Source organism: Ambystoma mexicanum, chromosome 8 (genome assembly GCF_040938575.1).
Source record: "Ambystoma mexicanum isolate Mex_15411 chromosome 8, UKY_AmexF1_1, whole genome shotgun sequence".
In the NCBI taxonomy this organism is placed as follows: Eukaryota; Metazoa; Chordata; class Amphibia; order Caudata; family Ambystomatidae; genus Ambystoma; species Ambystoma mexicanum.
Genome location: NC_090929.1, coordinates 1,465,082,676 through 1,465,106,918, shown reverse-complemented (window position 1 = coordinate 1,465,106,918; position 24,243 = coordinate 1,465,082,676). Strand labels below are relative to the sequence as shown.

General features: G+C 46.4%; 1 protein-coding gene across 6 annotated transcripts in view; it reads right to left on the bottom strand.

Moving 5' to 3' along the window:
• Window positions 1-24,243, bottom strand: part of POLL (DNA polymerase lambda) — an 810,864-nt gene that overhangs the window by 269,972 nt on the left and 516,649 nt on the right. For 5 of the 6 annotated variants that reach the window (XM_069611635.1, XM_069611632.1, XM_069611637.1 and 2 more), the window contains exon 7: window positions 20,800-20,928. The exons of the other annotated variant lie outside the window; for it this stretch is intronic. In XM_069611635.1, coding sequence (XP_069467736.1) covers window positions 20,800-20,928 — 129 coding nt within the window. The remainder of the gene's footprint in view (window positions 1-20,799; window positions 20,929-24,243) is intronic. 6 annotated transcript variants of the gene reach the window in all.

The window sequence follows — 24,243 nt, the reverse complement described above, 5'->3', positions numbered from 1 at the left end:
ACCAGGCCTGGGTACAACATGCGATAAACTTGTGAGAGGGGTCTGGGACCCATACAAAGTCGGTGAAGCCCTGCAGGAGCAGCACACCAGGGTCTAGGACCCATACAAAGTTGGGGAAGCCCCAAAGGAGCAGCACACCAGGATCTGGGACCCATATGAAGTCAGGCGAGCCCCGCAAGAGCAGCAAACAGGGGTCAAGGACCCACTCTGAACGTATTACGAAGTAAGTCACAAACAACAGATTACATTTTCTAAATAAAATTGTTAATTTTCTGAAATGTCAGGATGGAGCAACGCTAACTTACCCTATGGTGAGGTGGGATTTTCCAACCTAAAGAAACTAATGATAGTCTGCGTCAGTAAGTTAAACTCAAAAGTCTGTCTGTGTTCAAAACCAATACTTGCCCTCACAACTAAAGATGAACAATCTGTAGGGATGTCAGCAACAAAAGAAGCAGTGTTTGAAATATAATTCTGTGCTTCTTGCAGCTCCTGGCTTACTTTCAAGCTTCCCCATCCCCAAGTATAAAAGAGTACCAAAAGGCCTCAGGATTCCCTTCCCCAAGAGGTCAACACAGTTCACAAAGTCTCTGGGTTCCCTTCCCCAAGTAGTCAACTCTTTCAGCTTCAAAATCTACAATCAGTTCAAATCTCTTGGCTTTCAACAACAGTTGCAGTTCAACTTTGTAATCCTTCAGGCTTTTCAATAGTTCATACAGATTGCTCTCTTTCCCATTCACTTCAGAAATCCTGCTATAAAATGCAGTTTCGTTATCTCTACTTTCCTTGGCTCTTTCCAAGCAGGGGTCACTCGTTCCAGGCACAGTTGTCGGACCACACAGTCCACCTATTGCAGGTCACACAACCGATAACACTAGGCACTCGGTTGGGTTTTCCTGCTAACACAGGTTTTCCCTCTCAGCACCTGTGTCATTGGATAACACTCATTTCAGGTACTCCTTGGCAGTCTCTTGGCTTTGCCACAACATGTTTTCCACACAACCCACTCCGTGGTGTTCTCCCTTTTCCACCACCTTGCTTCCACAGTATTCATAAGTGCTCATCACTTGCTTTTCCCTATGCTCATATGTTCATTATAACTTTCCTTTAGTTCGGTATACAATATCACTTATTTCACTCTTAAATGCATTCATAAAATTTGCTAGCTTGTTGGACATTCAAAAACCCTCTATTTGGGTTCCACGACCAATTATTATAGGCTTCAGTTCGTTCGGCATTAAAATATACCTGTTTGCAGCCCCTGGAGCACCCTGGTATATGTTCCCTTTATTCCACTCACTGGTATGTGGCCGCTCCTTCTGGTGTCTTCTCTTCTCTCTTGGGTTTCCTTTTGCTCCACTTGTGCTTTCCGGGAGACCGGCGAGCAGTGTTCGCCATATTCAACCCTTGCTGCTTGTTTCAAGTGGCTCCGCTCCCACTTCGTGGAAGCTACTAGCGGCCTGTAGTGCTCAGGAGCCTTCAGTGTCCCACAGCTCTGACAGTGGGCACAAGGAAAAGGGGCTTTGCAGGTGGCCTGACCCTCTCACAGCCCACTCGGGAGCTGGCATCACGTTCACCCTTCTGCTGCACACAACGTCCTTCCCGCCGGCCCCTCTCCAGCCTGCTCCACGTCCGTCAGCCGCGTCCTGTCCTCCAGGCAGGTTTATCTCCTTCTCTCTCTGGCTGTTTCTCCTTTCATGCATCTGTGGCCCGTTGAGTGGTCTGGGACCCAAACAAGAGAGAGAGAGAAGTGTGAAAAGTGAAGATAAGAGGTTGAGGGCCCATTGCCAAAAGAAGAGGAATTTTCTGGAATACTAAGATCTACAGTCAAGTCTGGCAGGATTGTGAACCAGACTTGATGCTACATTTGTGAGCTGGAGAAGGAAAAGGGGAAGAGACTCTGCCGATACTTGGGAACTGTGGTTTGTAATTAGAAGATCTACTGTCAAGTCTGGCAGGATAGTGAACCAGACTTGATGTTACATTAGTGAAAGAACAGGGGGAAGATATTCCTCTACTTCCCCCATGATGCTTAGGATCTGTGTTGTTTTGTATACGTTTGGAAGAGCATCCAACATCAAGAACTTTTAAGTTAAAGAACCACTTGTGTTTAAAAAAAAATATATTATTGCATTTAATTGTTTACAATTTTTAGCAAAGAAAAACAAAAAAAAGTCAAAAACACATCATCTTTTCCATTCCTAATTTCTTTTAAACAGGTTCTTTAAGAAATATCACCACAGCAATCACATATTTTGGATTGCCTCCATTCTTCAAACGACGCCACCATTATTCAGAGTCTAGTATCAAATAGTTAGATGTTAATTCTTCCAGATGTTTTGTTCTTTCGTTTCGCAATGCGAAGACAGTTTCTGCAACAGATTCCTCTTTGCAAAAACGACAGGGAGTTGTTTGCAATAACCCTCTCACCGCTAAGATCTCATTAGGTGGGAGAAGGTTCAAGCGTGCTCTTAGATAATAGGGTGGTAGATCTCTTTCTTCAGCTGGGGCCTCCCTCTGGAACAGCCTCCCTGCCTCCCTGAAACTTGAGGAGAATCATCTTCGGTTCCGGAAGCACCTCAAAACCTTTCTCTTTGCTTCTGCTTTTTCTCCTCCTCTCCCTTGCTGACTTCCTGGCTGACACTGAAACTGCACTGGTTACCTGGCCACCCTCTGATCTCGTGCCCAGGACCCCCCACCCCCGTCACACTCCTGCACTGCCTTTGTGGTAACCCCCGCACTTGGGTACTGTTTTCTGTATCCCTACAGTCCTTTTGCCAGCCTTTGACACCGGATTTCTGCACTTACCTTGCACTTGCCACCTGCTGGCCTTATTGTTATCTATTTTCTTATCCCATGTACTGCACTGTCCTCTCCCCCTTGCCCCCCCACACTTCCCCTCTTTCCCCTTCCCATGCCCATGCCCATGCGCGATCTGAATGACATCTGGCCTAGTAGGATTGTTGTATGTCTTCCCTCTGTTCCCCCTCCCTTGCCTTGTTGCGCCTTGAAACACTTGTGTATTGGCGCGTTATAAATGCCATATCATAACATATTGCATATTAAATCCAGAATCAATGGTCGTGAGATGATGGTAGATTTCCTGTAGAGCATTAGATGGTTCCATTCAGTTGTTTAGGCCCCCTGCCCACACACTCTGTTCCTGGCTTGTTTCTTCCGTCTCCCTCCCTCCTCCCAACCCGCCCACCCCTCCATGATTGGCCATTTTGTGTGCCTTGTCTGGTGTGTTTAACTCACGCTGCACTGTGCGCTCATTTACCATTCCTGGTAGGTGATTGGGTTTGTTGGACCCCCCTGGGCCCCTGTGTTACTGTGCACCCACTGTGCACCCGTTGTTTAGGCCCCATGCCCACGCACCCTGTTCCTGGCTTGTTTCGTCCCTCTCCCTCCGTCCTCCCACCTCCCAGCCCACCCCCCAACCGCAGATTGGCCCTTCCATGTACATAACTCCTCCCCAGGGCAGCCTCCTGCCCGGCAGCCCCTGTGGCTAAGGGCCCCTAGGCAAAGGGCGGCTCCCACAGAGGTGGCTCCCAATCGTGTCGGCAGGTGTCAGCAGGAGAAGCCAGCGGCCAGCCGTCAACCACCAGCAACAAGTACGTTAGGAGTGGCCCAGGTTAGGAGTAGACCCCGCACTCTACCCTGACAACCTGGCCATACCCGACTCAGACTTGGGTGTGTTTTTCTCCAGTATCTAAACTACATTGTGAAAGTAGTGCCACTCTGCGGTTCTGACCCTTAGCAAAGCATTCATCTAGCAAACTTTCTACCACTGTCGAGCGCCTATCGTCTTGTCCAATTGTCTACTATTGACTCGTCTGTCTAGTCTGCTTGCGCCCCTCCCTGTGTCCTTCCCTAGTGTTCTCCCCGCCCCTACACCTCCCTTGCTTTCCCCCAACCCTTTCCTCTTCTCTCCTCTCCCCACCTACTCTATGGTGCTCTCTGTCTCTCCTATCTTTTCCAACTGCTTCTCTTTCGACTATCCTGCTCGCCTCACTAAATCTGGCAGGAAGAAGTTTAAAAAGGACATCCTGGTCTCTGTGGCATCAAATAACTTGGCCGAACTCTTTAAAATCTACAAGGAACTGGCCAATCCTGCTGCAGTCTCTACCTCTCCTGTCCACTCCCAGGACCTCTGCAAGGCCCTGGCTTCTCATTTGATCTCTAAAACTCAGGACATCCTGTCCTCTCTCTCTTCATCTGGCCTTTCTTCGGCCACCCCTCCTCCCTCCTTCTCTGCCGTTCCCCTGTTCTCTCCAGGCGAGGTTTCTAGACAAGTCCGATCTACGAAAGTCTCATCAAAACAGGTTTACCCCTGTTCCTCGCAAACCATCAATGACCACATTGACACCATGGCTTCTGCTCTGGCTGATGTCTGCAACCACTCCTTTACCACCGGAGTCTTCCCTTCCCCCCTGAAGTGAACACCTTACTTACCAAACTGGTAACGTTCTTTTGATTGGATGTTCCTCCAACGTATTCCACATCTTTGACATGTAATGTCCACAGCTGTGTACTTCGGAAACTTTTTCGGCAGAGGGCGTCCTGCGTCGATGGCGTCGGGTCGATGTCCCTCGAAGGCCTCCGTTGAGGGCGATTTCACCGGATGTTATAAACAGGACGCACGGCACCCGTAGCCTCAGTTTATGTTTTTTCCTCCATAACATGTTATCTGCACATATCCAATGCCTGCTTGACTGCACATAGCCTTGCGGAAACGTAAGCTGCAATCGCATTGGAAATTCTCCAGAGGAGCAGGCTGGGAGGGCGATGTGGAATACGTTGGAGGAACATCCAATCGAAAGAACGTTACCAGTTTGGTAAGTAACTTGTTCTTCGAATGGATTGTGTCCCCCAACTTATTCCACATCTTTGACAGACTCCCAAAGCAGTACCAGAAAATGGAGGAGGGAAAAGTACCCAATCAGATGGCAGAATAAAGCACCGCCTTACCAAAGGCCGTATCTTGACCATGGAGCGTATCCAGGGAGTAATGTTTCACAAAGGTGTGTATAGAAGCCCATGTGGCTGCATCACAAATGTTTCTTATAGGAACTCCCCGCTGCAGGGCTGTGGAAGTAGCCACACCCCTAAAGGAATGAGCTCGCAACCCTTCTTAAAACATTCAGAAATGGTGAGGATAATCCACCTGGACAAGGTCAGTTTTGACACAGCCTGACCCAATCGGTGACCAGCATACCCCACAAAGAGTTGATCGTCCACTCTGATCCTGGACATCCTAGAAATATAGAAGCTCAGAATTCTCCTAGGGTCCAATCTATGGAGCCGCTCCTCTTCCTTACCAGGATGAGGAGGAGGATAGAAAGAAGGAAGAACCACTTTCTGGCTCAAATGAAATTCAGATACTACATTAGGTAGAAAGGAAGGACGTACCCTAAGTACAATCCTATCCTTGTGGAACACAGTAAAGGGCGGCTTAGATGAAAGTGCCTGCAATTCACTCACTCTGCGAGCAGAAGTAACCACAACCAAGAACACTGTCTTGAAAGACAATCTCCAACGACAAGAGTGCAAAGGTTCAAACAGAGCACCCATTAGAAATTTCAAAACCAAATTCAAATCCCAAAACGGCACCTGGAAAGGGGACGGCGGGAACACATTAGTCAGTCCTTTAAGAAATTGAGAGATCAAAGGAATCTTAAAGTAAGAACATTCTTTAGACGAGCGCTTAAAAATAGACAGCGCCGCCAGGTAACTTTTAATGGTACCCACTTGAAGGCCCATGTGGGCCTAACTAAGTAAGAAAGACAAAACCATAGGAATGGAACAACATTTTGTCCTCTGCACCAGTCGCAAAACTTACGCCAATGGCACAGGGATTTTGTTGTTGGCCTTCTGGCCGAAAGCAACACCTCCATCACATCATCCGGGAGGTCCCAATTCTTATATCTCAACCTTTCAGATACCAAGCGTGAAGGTTGAGAGTCCTGACCTCTGGATGGAGAACCTGACCCCCCCTCTCACGAGAGCAGATCCTTTCGGTAGGGAAGACGGCGTGGAGGGCAGAGAAGGTCCGGGTACCACGCTGTCCTGGTCCAATCTGGAGCAATGAGGATCAGGTGGGATACGAACCTCCGTAACCTCTGTAACACTTGAGGAATGACAGGGACTGGAGGAAACGCGTACAGCAGTGGGAATGGCCATTCCACTACAATTGTGTCTCCTAAGGTTCCTCTTGGAGGAAATTCCCTTGAGCAGACTCTCTGGCACTTCCGGATGGCACTGGTAGCGAAGAGATCCACTTGTGGGGTTCCCCAAAGGGCGAAGATCTCCAGAAGGACTTCCTGAGCCAACTCCCACTCATGAGAGATCGTGCTCTGCCTGCTCAGAGCGTCCGCCGCCGCATTTTCGTCTCCGGCCACATGAACCGCCGAGAGCGAAAAGCCTTGCTGGATTACCCAGAACCAGAGCTGCATTGCCTCTCTGCACAACGGGAGTGACCCTACCCCCTTCCCCCTCCCCTTTGTTGAGGTAATGCATGGCCACTGTGTTGTCCGCCATGATCAGGGGACACTTCCCCCGCACAGACGGCAGAAAAGCCTACAGGGCTAGCCTGTTGGCCCTCAGCTCTAACAGGTTGATATGGACTTTGGACTACGAAGGAGAACAACGACCGATGGCGGTCAAGTAGTTGGCATGAACGCCCCATCCTGTGAGGGAGGCATCCGTCACTACAGTCACCCCCGGCCATGGTTGCCAAAACGGCTCCCCCTTCACCAGGTTTCCTTCGTTGGCTCACCATGGAAGATCCTGGGAGATCGAGATTGGAATCTGAACGGGATCCGACATCTTGCCTGAGAACTGCGACCACTGCATCTTGAGGAACCATTGCAGGGATCTCATCCTCAGCCTGACCTCGGGCACCAGAAAAATGCAGGATGCCATGAGGCTGAGCAACCTTAAGAATTCGAAAGTCGGGAGAGTCTGGGCATGTTGAAACTTGTCCACCATCTGCACAATGTGATGAGCCCGTACCTTGGAAGGCGAGCAATTCTCCAAGGACGTTTCTAACACAGCCCCGATGTACTGGAACTGTTGGGAAGGTGTCAGATGTGACTTCTTGAAATTGAGGGAGAAGCCCAGCCTGTGAAGGGAGCGGCAGGTGAGACCGAGGTGATCCAACGCTTTCTCAGGAGAGCGTGCCCGGATCAGCCAGTCATCCAGGTAGGGGTAGACGTGAATCCCCCCTCGCCTGAGGTACGCTGCCACCACCACCATTAGCTTGATGAAAACCCACAGGGCATAGGTCAATCCGAATGGCAGGACCAGAAACTGAAAGTGCAAGTTGCCAGCTGCAAACCTCAGGTACTTTCTGTGCTTAGGATGAATCGGCACATGAAAGTAAGCATCCTGTAGGTCCAGAGACACCAACCAATCCAGAAGTTGAAGGGCCTGGAGGACTCGAGAAAGAGTACATCTTGAACTTGTCCTTCCTGAGAAGTTTGTTCAACCAACGAAGTCCAGGATGGGTCTCAATCCCCCGTCTTTCTTTGGGATAAAAAAATATGGCGAATACCATCCCTTGTTCCTCTCCGCTACAGGCACCAGTTCTCTAGCACCTTTCTCAAGCAGGGTCAAGATTTCCTGCACAAGTAGCGGATCCGGAAGCTTCAAAGAGAGATTCCCTGGTGGATTGTCGTGAAGCTGCTTTTGAAAGGGAAGGCATTAGCTTTGGCATATCGTATCCAGAACCCACGCATCCGAAGTAATGGCTCGCCATTCTTCGAGATGCCCAGACAGTCTGCCCCCAACCGGCGAACCATGGGACATGGCCTCATGACTGTTTTGGAGCCGCTGCAGCAGCGCCTGAAGGCAAAGAGGCAGCTGCCTGAGCGGCTTTGGCACCTCTATTTCCCGACCACCACAGGTATTTTTCCGCTGACCCCTTTGACTGGCGGCCGCTCTCGTCCTACCAAAGGAGGAGTAGTAACGAAAAGAGCTTCCCCTCCACTGCTGTCCCCTAGGACGAAAAGGAGGAGGTTGACACACAGGTGCGCTTAAAGATTTTACCGCAGCTTTTGAGGTCTGCAACCTCTCAAGGCTCTCGTCAGCCTTGCTGCCAAATAAATGCGTGCCATCAAAGGGCATGTTCAAAAGACGGGCTTGCACATCCGGAGCAAAACTCGACTTCCGCAACCACGCAAATATGCGTATAACAGTGCTCACAGCCATGGACCGGCTTACACTGTCGGCCGTGTCCAAACCCGACTGAAGGGATTCACACATGGCATCCTTTCCATCTTGCACGAGAGCAAGGAACCCATCCCTTTGTATCCCCTCGGGAATATGGAGTGTGTGAAAATCTTGCCAAGGCACAAGTGGAGTTGGCTGATTTAAGCGCCATACTCCTCGCAGAAAACACCTTGCGTGCCCAACCGTTGAAGCGTTGGTCGTCCTTATCAGGAGGGATGGTAGGGTACGCCGCCTGCCTCGAGGTGGCCCTAGCCGCCTGAACCACCAAACTCTCAGGAGTGGGGTGAGATGAAAGGTAGCTGGGGTTGCTACCGAAAGGGCGGTATTTTTTGGTTAACGATTTGTTAACGGCCAGAAGAAAATCCGGTGACTGCCAAGCAGCCGCCATCCTTTTCTGCAATGTCAGATGAAAAGGTAACACCGGGTCAGAGGACGGACCTTGATCTAAAATGTCCGTTAGATCATCCTGTACAAAAGCTTCAGGAGGACTGGACCAGCCTAGATACTCTGGGACCCTAGGCATGAGCCTCCTGTAGGATGACTCAGCATGAGCCCCAGGCACAGGCCTGCCAAATTCCACTTCCGGAGAAGTGTCAAAACCACTGGCAGCATGAAGAGATTGCCTCAACTCTTCCAATTGACTGTCTCCAGAAAAGACCGGAGACCGATCAGGCTCAACCTCAAGGTCTGACCTTTACCTCCTCATAGATGTCATCCAGAGGGAGGTAAAAGCCCTGTCTCGGCACATCCGAGGGTCTAGAGTCCAGAACAGGCCTCACAGACTTGTAAACAGCCTTCTTTGGAGGATCAACATTACCAGGGATCTCAGACGATAAATTACGGCCAAAAGGCCCCGAAGGCGTCGAGAGCGCTGATGGCTTTTGCGCCGACAAGGGTGCCGACGGCACCAAGGGCTGATAGGAAGGCAATGCTTCTACGTCCGTATTCGATGGACACGCGCAGACGGAGTTCACACCGACTTCGAGCCCTTAGCAGATTTCTGCGGTCTCGCTGGGGACGATGAGGGGAGGGGTTCACTAATGGGAGGGGGGGAAAGCCTGATGGGTATAGCTGCAATACGCAATCAGCAAAAGTCAATACACCAAATTGGTGTATTGCATTGAACTTGAGAGGTCATATATACAATATGTATATGACCTTGAGAGGTCATATATAGAATGGCTGGGGACCTAACAGTAATGACCTGGAACATTCGGGGGTCTAAACAACTACAGCAAAACACAGAGGGTGATCACATACCTAAGAAGCCAAAGTAGACATTGCATTGTTGCAAGAGACTCAGCTGCGCGAACAGAAACTGAAGAAAGCAGCTGAAAAATGGGGTGGGCTAGTGGTGGGTTCTAATTATTTTGTATATGCTAGAGGGGTTCTAACGTGGATAGCTCCCTCAAGCCCCTTCAAAATACTGCACACTAAAACAGACAATGAGGGAAGAATGGTCATTATATACGGTTTGCTTGAAAACAGGGAAGTGCACATAGTAAACACCTATGCGCCCGATCATGATGCCACAATTTTCTTCACGTCTCTGTACAGAAGACTAGGTCCATATAGGAATGGGGTAATGATATGGGGAGGTTATTTCAATTGCACCCCTGAACCCCACCATAGATAGATCAGAGCACAAATTTAAAAGACCGGCCCCTCCAGCCAAAGTCCTGAACACACTCCTGTCTCAATTTCATTTAGCAGATATATTGAGGACTCTTCATAATGACGATAGGGACTACTCCCATTACTCAGCCCCACACAGAGTATATAGCAGATTAGACTACTTGTTCCTATCTATGGAACATATAACAGGGCGCGTAGAGACAAAATATCTACTAAGAGTCCTCTCGGATCACACACCACTCTTACTCAAATGGGTGATAGCTGCTCCAAGGCCTCCCATACCCAACTGGAGACTCAGGAGCGAAGGGCCTTTGGACACTGCATTCAAACAGCACATCAGAAAAAGCACAATAGATTTTATGGAGGCCAATGAAGGAAGTGTTAAACAAATGGGTACGGTATGGGAAGCATATAAGGTTGTGATCAGGAGAAAATTATAGCCAATGCAGGGGGAGTTAAGAAAAAATCCATTACCACAGAAATAGAGGAATCGTAAGCAAAAATTGCGGAGTTGGAGAGGAGTAACAGTGGAGGTGGAGAACACTTGGAAGAAGAAACAAGACTGCATCAGACTTGCCTCACAAACTGGGACATGTTAAGTAAATTCAGTTACACTAAATATATAGAAAGGGCCCATGCACAAGGAGATAAACCTTGTAAAATGTTGGCATAGTTGCACAGAAGCAATAACAAAAAAGTCCCGATATACTCTATACAAACAACAGAAGGCAAGGTAGAACGTACCAAGAAGGAGTTAACTTAGCATTTCAGGAATATTACGAAGAACTGTACAAAGACACCCATACAGACAGAGAAGAGGCACTCCAAGATGCAATAGATGTAATATGCCTGCCAAACCTAGATGATGAACAGAAGGGGATTGTTAGAAGAACCCATCTCTGCGGAAGTAGTGCTGGCCACGATAAGATCTCTTCCCTCGGGTAAAACCCCAGGTACGGATGGCTTACCAGGTGAATATTATAAAGAATATGTGAGAACCCTGTTGCTGGTCCTGGCTATGGTATTTAATGAAGCATATGAGACGGGGCTCCTTGCAGAGAGCATGGGAGAGGCCTTAATAATCCCACTACTAAAACCAAACAAAAGTGCTACAGACTGTGGATCTTATAGACCCCTGCCATTACTGAACCAGGAAAGTAAGGTCCTTTCAGCAGTGCTAGCGGACAGACTACGAAAAGTGATACACACGCACGATAATACACCCGGAACAGACAGGGTATGTCCCTGCTAGAAATATATCCTGGAATTTAAGAAGGCTACACCACGTGATATATAGCACCAAAGACAGATGGGAATGTTGTGTGGTGGCATCATTAGATGTGACCAAAGCATTCAATTCTGTCCATTGCGACTGGCTGTATGCTGCAATGCTTAAAATGGAAATCGCCCCAAACTACATAAAGTGGGTGAGATTGATTTACACTGAACCAATGGCAAGGGTCAGGACGGGAACAACTTACTCAGATAGATGGGTGCTACAGAAGGGCACTAGGCAGGGTTGCCCATTGTCCCCAATGCTGGACATAATTGCAGTGCAACCTATAGCAGCATACCCGAGACAGGAATACAGCGACATAGGAATAGTCATAATTGGGTTTGTACATATTGTATCAATGTATCAATGTATGTAGATGATGCGTTGATATATTTACGTGACCCGAAGGAGAATTTACAGTATGTGCTGGAGGTCCGGAATAAGGATAAACAAGAACAAATCCAGCTTATTTCTGCTGGCCCAGTTGGAAGCAAAGAAAGACACAGAGCTACCTGTACTGCCCCTGCCGTGGAGCGGATCCCACTTCAGATATTGTGCACTAAATATATATTACAACTGTAAACAGGAACATGAATTGAACACCAATCGAGCTGAGGATGGGCTGATTAGGTCAATGCAATTCTGGAGTAAATTACCCCTGTCGACGGCGGGCAGAGCAGGTTGCTTTACCAAGACTAATGCATTGCTTTGGAAATGTACCGTACAACATACCCAAGAGGTTCTTCCATGGGTTAGATACAGAATGTAGGAGCTTCTTGTGGCAAAGGGGCAGGCACAGAGTCACACTTAACACGCTACAGAGGCCATACGCACTGGGAGGGCTGAGGATCCTTAATTTTGAATTGTATTATCTAGTGTGCCAGCTTCAGTATATGGTTAATTGGATGGCAGACACACCCACAGTAGACACTGCTCACCTACAACCGGCAGAATTACACCAGAGAGACCTAGTATGGGTGCTCTTGCAGGAGCCCAGGTCGTACCCACTTCTAGCGACACTAGGCATACAAATCTGGCATAGGGCCTGCAGGACTATGGGGATTATAGACCCGATGTCGCCACAGACACCGCTGGAGGTAGTAATGACAGACAAAAGGGGGCTGCGGGCTGGAGTTAGGGCACGTTGCAAGCCTTGTGAGATAGCAACAATAGGGGACCTATGGGAGGGAGAAAAGCTGTTTGAATTCTCTGAATTACAAGCATCTACTGGCATAAACAAGGGCCAATTCCTGTTGCACAGGGCTATACTAAACACAATTAAGGATATGTGGCTGGCGGCAGAGGAGGCTATGATAATGAACGAGGACACCATGATAAATATCTCGGAGGGAGGGCACGCCATATCTAGGCTGTATGAGGTCCTTATAGGGCGTAACTCGAGGGATGAAATGAAATGCAAAGCGGGATGGGAGAGAGAATTGGGGAGAACCTTTGACGAAAAAGAATGGGGTAACATAGTTGCATACATAAAAAAGTCTCAAGAAATGCTAGCCTGCAGATGCTCCAATTTTACATCACCCAAAGGGCATACTTCACTCCGGAGGCGATATCCAAGTTCAAAGGTGCAAGTAGTCAGAAGTGCCCCAAATGTAATGAAGAGAATGCAGTTATGATACACATGTTTTGGGAATGTGCAACCATACAGGAATTTTGGAAGTGTATTGCAACCAAGGTGGCCGTGGGGGGGAATTACCCTAGATGTACAAACCCCAGATGCATGCATATTAGGTCAGTTTAAGAGAGGAACTAAACAGAAAGCAATGAGTAAGATCAAATATCTCATATGTACTAGCAATGCAGTTTCTTTAAATTGTTGGAATGTAAAATTTGAACGATACTGCTATCACACATGTGTAATGCTTTACAAAACAAATAAAAAAAGTTTTAAAAAACGGTATGTTATACTTTATACAAGGTGTATTTAGGTCACCACAGATGATCACTTGTTGCGCTTGTTGATTTATATATGCATCATCGGTCAGATCAGAGACCTGGTCAATGAAAAGATCTGTGGAGGACATAGCCGGATTCCAGTAAAGGTTAATTACTGTTAGTTTTATTGGCTCTTTCCTCACCTGTGATTCATCCAGGCTCTCCCATTCAATTATAAGTTCTTGAACTGAGATGTTTTGCGCCACTGTTTTGATCAAATTCAAGGGGCTCGCAGATTTTACAATCTTTAAGAGGCCCGAAGTTGGCCGTCTTTTTCTTCCTTTAGATAAAGGACTTAGCAAAATTTTATATCCATCAAGTGCAGGGGAGTCACATAACCAGGTTTCTTGGAGGCACAATAGATCGAACTGGCCTAAATTGATGTCACTAGTGCTAGTCAAATGAGAAAGCCCTCTTGTAGTCCAGGAGATCATTTTTATTTGTGAATTACAGAGGCTCTCCTTATGTTCTAACAGCATTTTTTGCAGGGGGGTTAATGTCTTCTTGGGTTGCTAAAGCTGTTTGTGAGATGTCAAGGCTCTCGACAGCCATGACCAATCTGTTATGTTCTCTGTGGTAGACAGCACTCGTGTTTCCTTTCTTACTTTATCAACATTACGATTCTTCAAGTTCGAATTAAAGATAACTTTCAGCATTTCTCTGGGACCTTCTGGAACTCTTCCCGTATGCAACAGGTCCAAACAAATTGTTGGTCATGGCAGGGTTAACTTTTCTTAATCCATTATCTGTGGTATTACTTCTCCGCCTTTCAGCATTTAGATCGGTCCCGGATGTAGAGCATTGTATTGTTGAAGCATTTTCTGTCTCTGAGTTCTTGGCCATGGTTAGATCAAAGCCCAATAACAGAAAGCATTCTGCCGCATCTAAAAGCATACTTTTTACCACTGGTAATTTAATGTGTAGGTAAACCGCATCCATGCGTTCAAATTCAATAATCTTCAGGTCCTGCAATGATAATTGTCTGAGGTTTGGAATGCATTGAAATAACTCCACCATTGTTCGTCTATTCAAGATCAAGTTGTTGTTTTTATCCAGTACTCTTTCTAACTTCAACAAGCCATCTTTTTTCTTCTGGGAGAATCCGGTCTCTGTTCTGCGATTTTCTGCATTGAGTCCTGACCCATTTGCTGCTCTTTCGTCAGATGAAGTTTCTAGCATTTTGGATCTAGACCGCGATTGTATAAACTCCATATACGCCTGGACTCTTGAATCCTTACCAGCTTTTTCAGCTATCATTGAGCTATAGTCAGATTCTTTAATGACTTTTGGTTTTCTTCCTTGAAGCATCTTCTCGTGAACACCATTTTTTAAGCCTGGTTCTGTTTCCCAACCACTGTAATGTGGATTTTCAGATCGAAGGTTAATGAGATTTGCAGCTTTTTCCGCTTCGCCGACATGGTTAGAAAAAGTGGAGACTTGATGTTCATTGAGGATGACCCTGGGGAACAATTTTCCATTTCCACCACAAATTGTTGCCCACGAATCTCTTCGTCCAGGGTTTGAACATCAACCTGCTCCTCCATTGAGTAGGTTGACAAGTTCATTAATATTTGACTGGTCGGGAAAAGGTCTTGTTCCTCTGTTGCCTCATTTGTGATCTGCTCAGTGATTGCTGCAATGAGTACCACTGCCGCTTTTGTAAGGAATTGCGAGCCAATCGAGATTTCTTTTTTGGGGCTATTTTTCCAACTCTTTACTGATGCTAAGAGGATTAGTTGTTGGTCCCTTAAAACGGTGACGGTTACTCATGCAAGGTGGCTGCTACTCTTGCTGTACAATCCCGATTTGAACTTATTTTCTTCTGATTGAATATTGCGAAGGCTTGGTTTTCAAACAGCTCCACTCGGAGGCTTATTTGAATTTCCACCTCTTCAATTTCTGCAGAGGCCCTTGTTTCACGCTTCTTTGTTAACGGATCATGGTAAACCTTCCCCATTGTTGATCTCAAGGTGTTATTAACTGGAAAAATTAAATCATCAGTAAGGTCCACTCCGAAACATTATTCTCAGTATTGATCGATCCATTTTTTTTTTTTTTTAAACATGTTTTTATTATTTTATAAGTGATACAAAGGTAAACAATCCCTCAACTCCCCGTCCCACCTCCCCCGCCCACCCTCTTCCGGAAGTATAGACATAGTTCCAAAGTACTCGTGGCCGTTTAAGAGGTGAATAAGTCCGATATTTTTATGGAGTGCAGGCACCACTGTGCCATGTAGTCTGACTGGAGATGATCCATCCATTTTTAATTGCTGTTTGGTTATAGTCGACTGTTCAACTCCACTTTCTTGCGGGATTTCAGTGTTTTTCGCTTCTATTCCAAGACCTCGAGCCGTGATAAAACCTTCCAAAAAAAATCAGTTTGGTGTGCATCATAGCTAGAAGGGTTGCGTGATCCTTCAATGTGTCATTTAGATTTTCATATATTTTAGCAAAAGGGGCCAGGGCTATAGTTGTTGTCGACATCATTGTGAGCAGATCAGGCTTACCTCTTGCTGACATACTCGAGTGCTCCAAGTTATGCCCAAGTTCAGTCATGTTTACATTAGAAAATGTTACTCCTGGAGAGCTTCCAGAAAGATTATTTCCTAGGGTCTGTGATGTATGTTTTCTGAACATTGATCAATCTCCGACCCAACAGTGTCTCCCCTCTTCTTCAACATGCAACCGGTTTTCCGGCAGATCAAGAACACCTGAGATGTTCGTCCCAATTTCTAAGGCTACCACAGAGGCAGGCTGATTTCGGTTCTTGTCACCATCATTAGTTGTGTGGATTTTGGCCTGTCTTATATTTGTTTGCTCTTGCAACGAGTGCGGAATTGCAGGGCTTATTGTATGTTCACACGACCCAACGCCCTTGATAGTCAAAGCCTCATTCGTTTTGCTTGCTCTGCCCGCCTGGTCGTCTTGGTCACCGGCTGCTTCTGCTCGTGCTCATTCACAAGAGTTAGCCGTCCACGCTCCAGAGCTCTCAGCTGTGGTTTCTCTTGGCTTCTGTTTCACCTCGTGTGACTGTTTGGTTTTAGGATTTCTCTCCATTCCTACTCTGAATTTTGGGAACCTCCTTTTCATTTCTGCCAATCACGTCCACTCCCCCGAGCAACTCAGCATCCGAGAGGTCTCCCGGTGCCAAACGACAGCCACTGATGTACGTTTTTGGCTGAAAGAATGCCGGTAATATGACGTTTGATTGAGTGCTCTTTGCTGTTAATTTGTGGTAGACTCGAGGTGATTTGGGGTGTTTTGTCATCTTCTTATTCTTATATGGGCTTCATCACGCCAGTTGGTTTCCGCAGCGGTTGACGTAAGATTTGTTTCAAAGGTCTTGTTTGGTTCGCTTCAGTTTGACTTCTTTCTACATATTCCACAATCGATTCACCACTATGGGTTTGCCAAATTTCTCCTCCTATACTAGTTACCCTTACAGGTTGGTCGTTTTCGTTAACTTCTGCGATGGTTGCCATTATGGCGCTCTCATCGGGTTCCTGACGTACCGGAGACGAGGCATCAATGTTACTACTCAGTGCTTGTATCGCATTGCGCACATGTTCCGAGGTCTCCAAATCAATTGGATTTGTGCGTAGATGTCCAGAGATCGCTGCAAGGGGGTCTATGTAGCTGAGCCTTTGTAGATATCGTTTTTCCCGCAGACGTCGTGAACGCTAGTTCCACTTGTATAGTTTGCCCCCCCCCAGCTCAAGGGGGACTTTGTCACTACTTGATTCTGCGGCTATTGGGCAGATCGTATCTACACCATGTTCTGGCTCACACCCATGTGCTGACAGTGATTGCGGGTCATAGGTTAGCAGACCGATCCTCATATCAGGGCTCAGCAGCACTTGCCTCCCAATTTCAGCTAACTCACTTTCTTTTGGCCCTAGCCATGCCATCTGTGTGGGCTTTGTGTTTGTCTCAGACCCAAATACAAACGGCAATGGCGGCTCATCTCCAACAGGCAATGAACGAGTCTTATTTCCCTCTGTTGTTCTCACACTTCCCTCGTTAACTCCCCCCAGAAAAGATTGTTTTGCTGGGTATAGTAATTGTTGCGCAGGGGGTGTGTCTGTTTTTATTGACTTAGATGATATCATTGACCCTGAAGGCAGCGGTTTAGGGGATGGGTGCAGCAGAATGTTCTACGTTGCGGTTTTACAAGAATTCATACCTGCTTCAACCAGGCTTGAAGTCAGAGCTTCCTCTTGTAGCACTAATGACAGGTTTGGCATTTTTGTCAATTTCGGGGCTGCATTGCATATCAGCGTCCATCCTAGATTTTGCACTCCTCAGGGTCCATCCTTCTTCCATTCGGGCCCCCAACCACCGGACCACACACTGGATGCTCCGCTCTTCGAGTTGGTTATGAAGACGGCACTAGCTGGAGGGGCGAGGCACCAGTACAGGTGAAAGGGTGGAAAGACTTCACCTTGCAGCACAGCACAATGTAAGTTTTCTGGCACACGTTGTAAAAAGGCTCTTCTCTTCACAATACGAGCCTCCTCGGTGTGTAGCAGACACACCAGATATTCAACCACACTCCCACTCCTATTATGTTTTCACAGAACTGAACACACTGTGGTGGCAGGGAAACCCTAGGCCCGGAGGTCGTCTCCACTGGGGTAGCCTCTGCAGTGTTCGCCAGGGCTGCCACGACTCCCTCGATCGAGGCCTAAGCTGAGTCAATCAGGGCCTTCGCGACTTTGGCCGTGTCTGAGGTCTTCACCCTGGGGCCAGGGTCGCTGTCTCGCTCCCCCTCAGCTGCTGTCATCGGGATCGACCGGGACGTCTCCCAAAGCTTACCCGTGTTCTCCGACTTCCTTTTCCCCGAGCCAGAGCGTTGGCTCGTGGTTGATGGCGACTGTGACCGTGGTTGATTGCGCCCTGCGTGGCAGCCAAAGAGCCCGACCCATCGGCGCTCCCGGTGCCCGCGGACTCGCTGTGCTTTGCCTTCTGTTCGGCCCCCGTCGCTGGAGCGCCCTAAAGGTCTTAGAAGACCGCTCAGACGACTTCTTCTCACCTGCTGCTGGGCTCTTCCCCTCCAGCTAGTTGGTGAGTCGAGTAGGACGATCCTTCATTGTCCGTTCAGACATATTCTTACAAAACGCACAGTCCTTCTCCACGTGCGATTTGTCGTCGTGAAGGCAGTAGAGGCACCGAGAGGGCTCATCTTCCTTGAAGACATTTTGTAATCCGCATCCAGGGCAGCTCCTGAAAAGCTTGGATCCGGGCGTCGTGTTTCCTTTGTCCTGGGCCATGTCCATGCGAGGTAGGCCTCAAAGATCTTCCGGAATCCTCCAAGAAGCGAAACTCGACGAAAACTCGCCCTTGAGGGGCGTAGAAAATTCCGAAAACGGGTCCCCGTTGATCAGAAGTAGAATCGGTGGAGCTTGAGGCTCGATTGACCAAAAAATGAGAGTAAACTCTTTGAAAAAAATCGCAAAACGCAGTAAAAGCTCGAGAGCTATAGCACGAGGACTCTCAACACTTGAACGTGCAGTAAAAATCTGAAGATGGCTGCCAGAGGAGGGGCTTAGGTAGAGGGCAGTATGACCCAGAGACCAGTGATGGGTTATTAGGAGAAAGACAGTTCAGAAACAAAACTGAAACAGATTTTTTCTTTACCAAGGATTCCCAGCCTGACGATGGGGAATATTCATGAGCATGTGAATCCTTGCCAGACCCCATGCTGGAGAAGTAAGGCGTGTTTCTGGATATAAACTTTTATTAAATAATAAAAGGTTGGAAAAATGTCTCTCTATCCCTAAAACTAAGAGGGGTTTCCCTACCTCAAACGAAACTAGTGAAATTGTCAGGAAGTCCAAAAATAAAGACCTTGTCACTGTCATGTCCAAACACCTGCTTCTGTCCCTAACACTAGTAATCTAAAGTAACTGTGCAAGGACGGTCTCTTCTTAAAATAACAAGTGTTCTTTGGGAACTTAGTCTTTCTGGTAAGGAAAAGTGATGAAATAAACAGCGTTAAAAAAATGAAAGAATCTCAGGTTAGCATTATTCTCCTTTCCCCTAGAGTTCTTCTCAGTTTTCCTCCTTTTGGTCTCTTGAGCCCCTTTATGTTTTTAGGCAAATTTCAGTGGGCACTCCACAAGGGTATATTGTTTAGCTTCACAATCCTTTGTCTTGTCAACTTGATACAGTTTGTTATAGGTTGTAGGATTTGTTTTCCCAATTCTGGGGTCCTTGACCAAATACAGAAGAGTCTGAGAGGGCAGAAACTTAGACTGGGTTGCCCTACGGTCCCAGTTCTATGGTTTGGCTACGATATGTCTGGCCAAGGAAAAGGTGTTAAAAGTGTGTACAAGATGAAAGGCGACCAGACTAAAATACTGAACTGAAGAATAGGATAATCCAGACCAGTATATCGTGTTCTCCATAGTTTGAATACCGTACCTTAAAACTGGGAAACTGTTTTGGTGAAAGTATGGCACTGTAGTACTAACCCCACCACTTTAGCATTTGTTGTAAAAGTAACTCTTTATTTGAGTGTCCAAAAATATTACGTTTTACACATGGGGCCTCATCACGACCTCGGCGGTAACGCCGGCGGTATTAGCGTGGGGGCTATTAGCGCGACCGCCATAGCCCCCGGCGCTAATAGCGCAGGATCATGAGTTGGGCGGACTTGGAAGTCCCCATTCCCCATTGAGCCCATTCGGGAATGCCCCATTCCCCATTGGGCTCAATGGGGACATTTCGCGCTCATACCGCCGGCGGATTTCCCGCCGGCGGTATGAGCGGGAATTCTCGGCGGATTTCACACCAGCTCAGAGCTGGGTTGAAATCCGCTGAGGCCCTGATTCGGCGGACCCTTAAATCCGGCGGTAATAGCCTACCGCCGGATTTAAGGGTTACTGCCGAGGTCGTTTGTATTTGGTGTATTTTTGATCACTGTGAGATCAGATATGTTTTTATATATAATTAAAATTTTGATATTTAAACTAGATAAACGTGTTTAAATATATTAAAATATTGTTTGAAACCCAAAAGGCTTATTCAGACTCCAAACCTAGATGAGAAGTTGGAGAATAGAGATGAGCGAATGAAGGGCAAATGCACAAGTGTCTCTATGAGGTGCTGTGTTTTGTATGTTTCCCAATTAGGTCAGCAATGGATGCCTTCATATCACCCACATCTTTGGCCAGCTTGGAGAATAAGAAATAGCAAGCGTCACACTTCTTGCCTTCTTTGAAGCAGGGTTGTCTGTATTTTTATCTTCTTTTTCGGTTAAGTCATCAGATGATTTAACTTTAAAATATGTATGACAAATCAGTGACAGGAGGGAAGCTGGAGCTCAAGCTGCTGCTCTGTTGCCAGGCATTCCAGAATCTCCCTCCATATCTTTTCTTACATTGCAGTGCATAACCTGTTAGTGCATAATTTCTGCACTACTAGGTCACATTAAGCAATCTTTAGGATTCACAATAAAAGGATTAAGAAATGAATTGGACAGAGCTACAAGGGCATAGAGATCAGAATATAAAATTTCAGATGAGAAACTTTAAAAAATGTGAATCTAATATTCCAACCTTGTGTCGTTTTCTACACTATTGGCATTGTGAGTGGATATCCTCTTTAAAAGGAATCAGGAAGTTAATTATTCATCTTCATAATAGTCAACATTTCTATAATTTTATTTATAGACGTGTGGCAGTTTTTAGCATTACTTACAGTTTGTTCTATTTCAGCAGCTTCTTCTCTAGGCATACGGTCTAGCAGGTCTTCGTAGTACTTCAGTCCAATGACCTGCTGGCTGGTTAGGTTGGCCTTTGTGCGAATGTCATCAAGAGTCCGAAAGCCCTGACATACAGGCACAATTAGATATATTGAGTGGCCTGTTACAATCCTATGCAGACTTCACAAGCTCAATTATCTGTACAACCGAACTCTACATAGTATCACATGACAATGCTTGCTTGTATTGCAGTCTAAGTATGGTACGACAAAACAATACAGCTTCTGCAGGTCTGTACACCTGGTACAGGATGTACTTGTGCCCGTCACATATCCCTTAATCGTGCGCCATATTGTGCAACTAGTAACTAACAGAATGCCATCTGGGGAGGGTGGGTTAACATGAGGGTTTTTGAGTTTTATAATAAAATGATGTGGGTAATTCTGTTTCTGAAAGTGGGATTGGCTAATCATATCCCACCCTCATAATGTTCCAAGCCAAAGAGCATAATGATATATGATAGGTTATTTATAACGCGCTTAATACCCAGAGGTTTCTAAGCACGGACCCGGGGATCGAACCTGTGTTGCTACGAGTTGTCTTGCTTCCAAGGCGAGCACGTTGCCGCTGAGCTATCCTCCCGAGAGGATACACACATGAAATTAGTTAGGACAGTCTCCTGACATCCCCCAGCAACTGCCTTCTAGTGGCAGCACAGCAGGTTGAAAAGTCATTCAAAGTTCACATGTGTATCCCCGAATGGAGCTGCTGGAACCTACAGTTCAGGCAGAGGTGGCTTTTTAACTGCATGTACCTCTGGTTCAAAATATTCTAATTGTATACCGCAGCAGCATGGGGACAGTTATTAAAATTTAAATATAAGCCCCGTCTGATTGTGACATGACTGCTACTGAGTTACACAATTATACAGCCATAAGTATGGGTGTCGTATTATTTTCATTTTAGGGGGCAGGAACTCCCTCATGATAGGACTGGGTGTGTATTAGCCATGTAGCTTGGGTGTACCTACAACAACCATGTGGTACCTATCCCAGGAAGTCTTTTATCCTCTGAGGAGAGCTGATACCTTCATCCAGGGTACAGAAACCCTCCCAGGAAGGTCCTGTGAAGCACTGCTTCAAAGAACATCCTGTCATGACAAATGCCATCAGGGTGCGGATTACTTGAATCCTTTTGAAGCAGACGAAGTAGACGACCTGAGAAAGGGGGGAATTGGAGTAGCAAGAGGGAAGATTTAGACCACAGAGTGTCATCAGAATCAGGGTTTTGAGGGCTCCTAAACTTCCTGTCCGTTCCCGCAACTTGCTGCAGATAGGGCAATCTGGGTATGGCATTAGCAGGCAAAGAACAATTGTTAGCAGCTAGGACTGAACCCTAACTAACAGAGTTGCTGAAGGCCAATCCAATGTAGCTTTTTGCCTAGATCAAGGGGAAAAACTAGAAGTGCAGAACAAGGACTACACTTGCACCAAGAGACGCTGGACAGGTCCTCCCAACAACCCAATGTCAAGGATCAGTCCTGGTTCCCACCTATAAATGCTTGTGAGCTACAGCAACCCGTACATCACCCGACAACCCCAAGCTTCAACATGCCATGGGCCATTGCAGATTGGTCCGCATTGCATGTTGGACCCAAACCACCAATTCTAAAATGTGACGCTGAATCACATCCTCAAAAAGGTCCTAGATGCCTGTCCCAATGCTGTTGTGCCCCAAAGACAAGAACATTATATATTTGAAGAGGCCCTGTACCCCGGGCCACCTTAAAGAACACAAGGGACTTAAGGCCCTCTTTTCTACCTTTTGAAAGACATTTTCCTGAACACTGATATTTGTTACTGGACTCTTGTGACAGAGACTGCACTTAGCTAAACAGACCCTTGCCTCTTCTTCAAAATGGCAGGCTCTGGTCTTCCTAGCCTCCAGGCTGTGCAACATGTAGACTCCTAGGTGGTGGACATGCTGCACATTTGAGCGCCTGGGTACCAATTCCGTTGGTAACAGTGCACGGTACAAATACCTTTTAACATTAACATTAACCATCTAGGAAGGAGTTTTGCCTGGCAGCATCGTTTGTATTGGAAGCATGTGCCATGGCAACGATCGAGTCCTTAATTTGCATGGTGAACACCATCAAACACATATGGAAACTGCAAAGTTAAACCACCAATGAAGAATCTCCTCCAGCTCAATAGAATTACAGAAGGGGCCCAAAGGGTCTAATGACAAACTCAAGGGATGCTCTTCAAGTCACTCACATTGGTCATTTTAGCAGCTTGCCACTACATACACCTCCTGTTCAGTTTGTGTAAAATGGGCCTGTGTAGATGCATAGCTATGAAACTAAAAAGGGCGAGGTGACTTTAAATGTGTTCCTGAAGCGGCAATCAGAGTACATGTGTATTCCAAATTTAGCTACACCACTTCAAACAGCCCTTACAACGAGAAGTGTTTAAAAAGCATGCATCATCAAAGGAAGTATTTACTCAAAAAATTCAAATTTGCCATTAAAACACTTGGAATAACTTCAACAATTAGAACAATTAGAAGTGACAAAGTAACAAACAGATAGAATATGGTCATTTTTATTTCTCAAAAGAAGTGCTGTCTGTTTAAGTAAGTGACAGTTGCTATGTAAATTAAAGAGTGTATTTGAACCCCTGGGGCTATGAAACAAAGCAGAGCATTTATTTTAACCTTGACCCATATTGCATTACTCACTTTCCTACTACGATGCGTATACATTTTTTTATTTTCAAATTAAGGTAGCTTTGAAAGGGCAGGAGTTAACCATTATTGAATTCATTCTTCTTTTTATTTCTTACAATAAAAGTCCCTATGCATCAATGTCTGACCTCAATAGAACATGTACAATTTTGAATGGGTAAAACATTTTTAAAAAGTACTGCTGATACGTCAACCTTTCCCGCTGACTACTCCCTGGTCTGTGTGGCAGGCGGCCGAAAAACCAGACCCATTGAAACATTAAAGCGGCCTGTGGCTTTGTCACCAGGAATCTGGAACTTAGCAGATTACCGCCATCTGATAAATTCTCAGGCTTTTCTTTTTTAATGTTATATTTGTATATGACAGGACATGAGATTCTGATAAATATGATACATAGATGTTAACAACAAGCACCTGTTTACACCACTGTCGTAACTCAGAGCAGATCTGCCATCAACCCTATATTGGCAATCCACGGTAGGCCTTTCCATATCTTGATCTCAGCAACATTACTGTACTTGCCCCATTCATCCATAACACATCTCCCCCAAGTTGTATACCAGCTAGAACCTTTCCATGCCGTCACTGAAATTTCTCCCCATACCAAATTTTCTTGTATCACACTCCATTAACTCCCAAGTGCCCCTCACTTCAATGCCAAGGGCATCCTCTAAGTTTGTCTGCATGTGCTT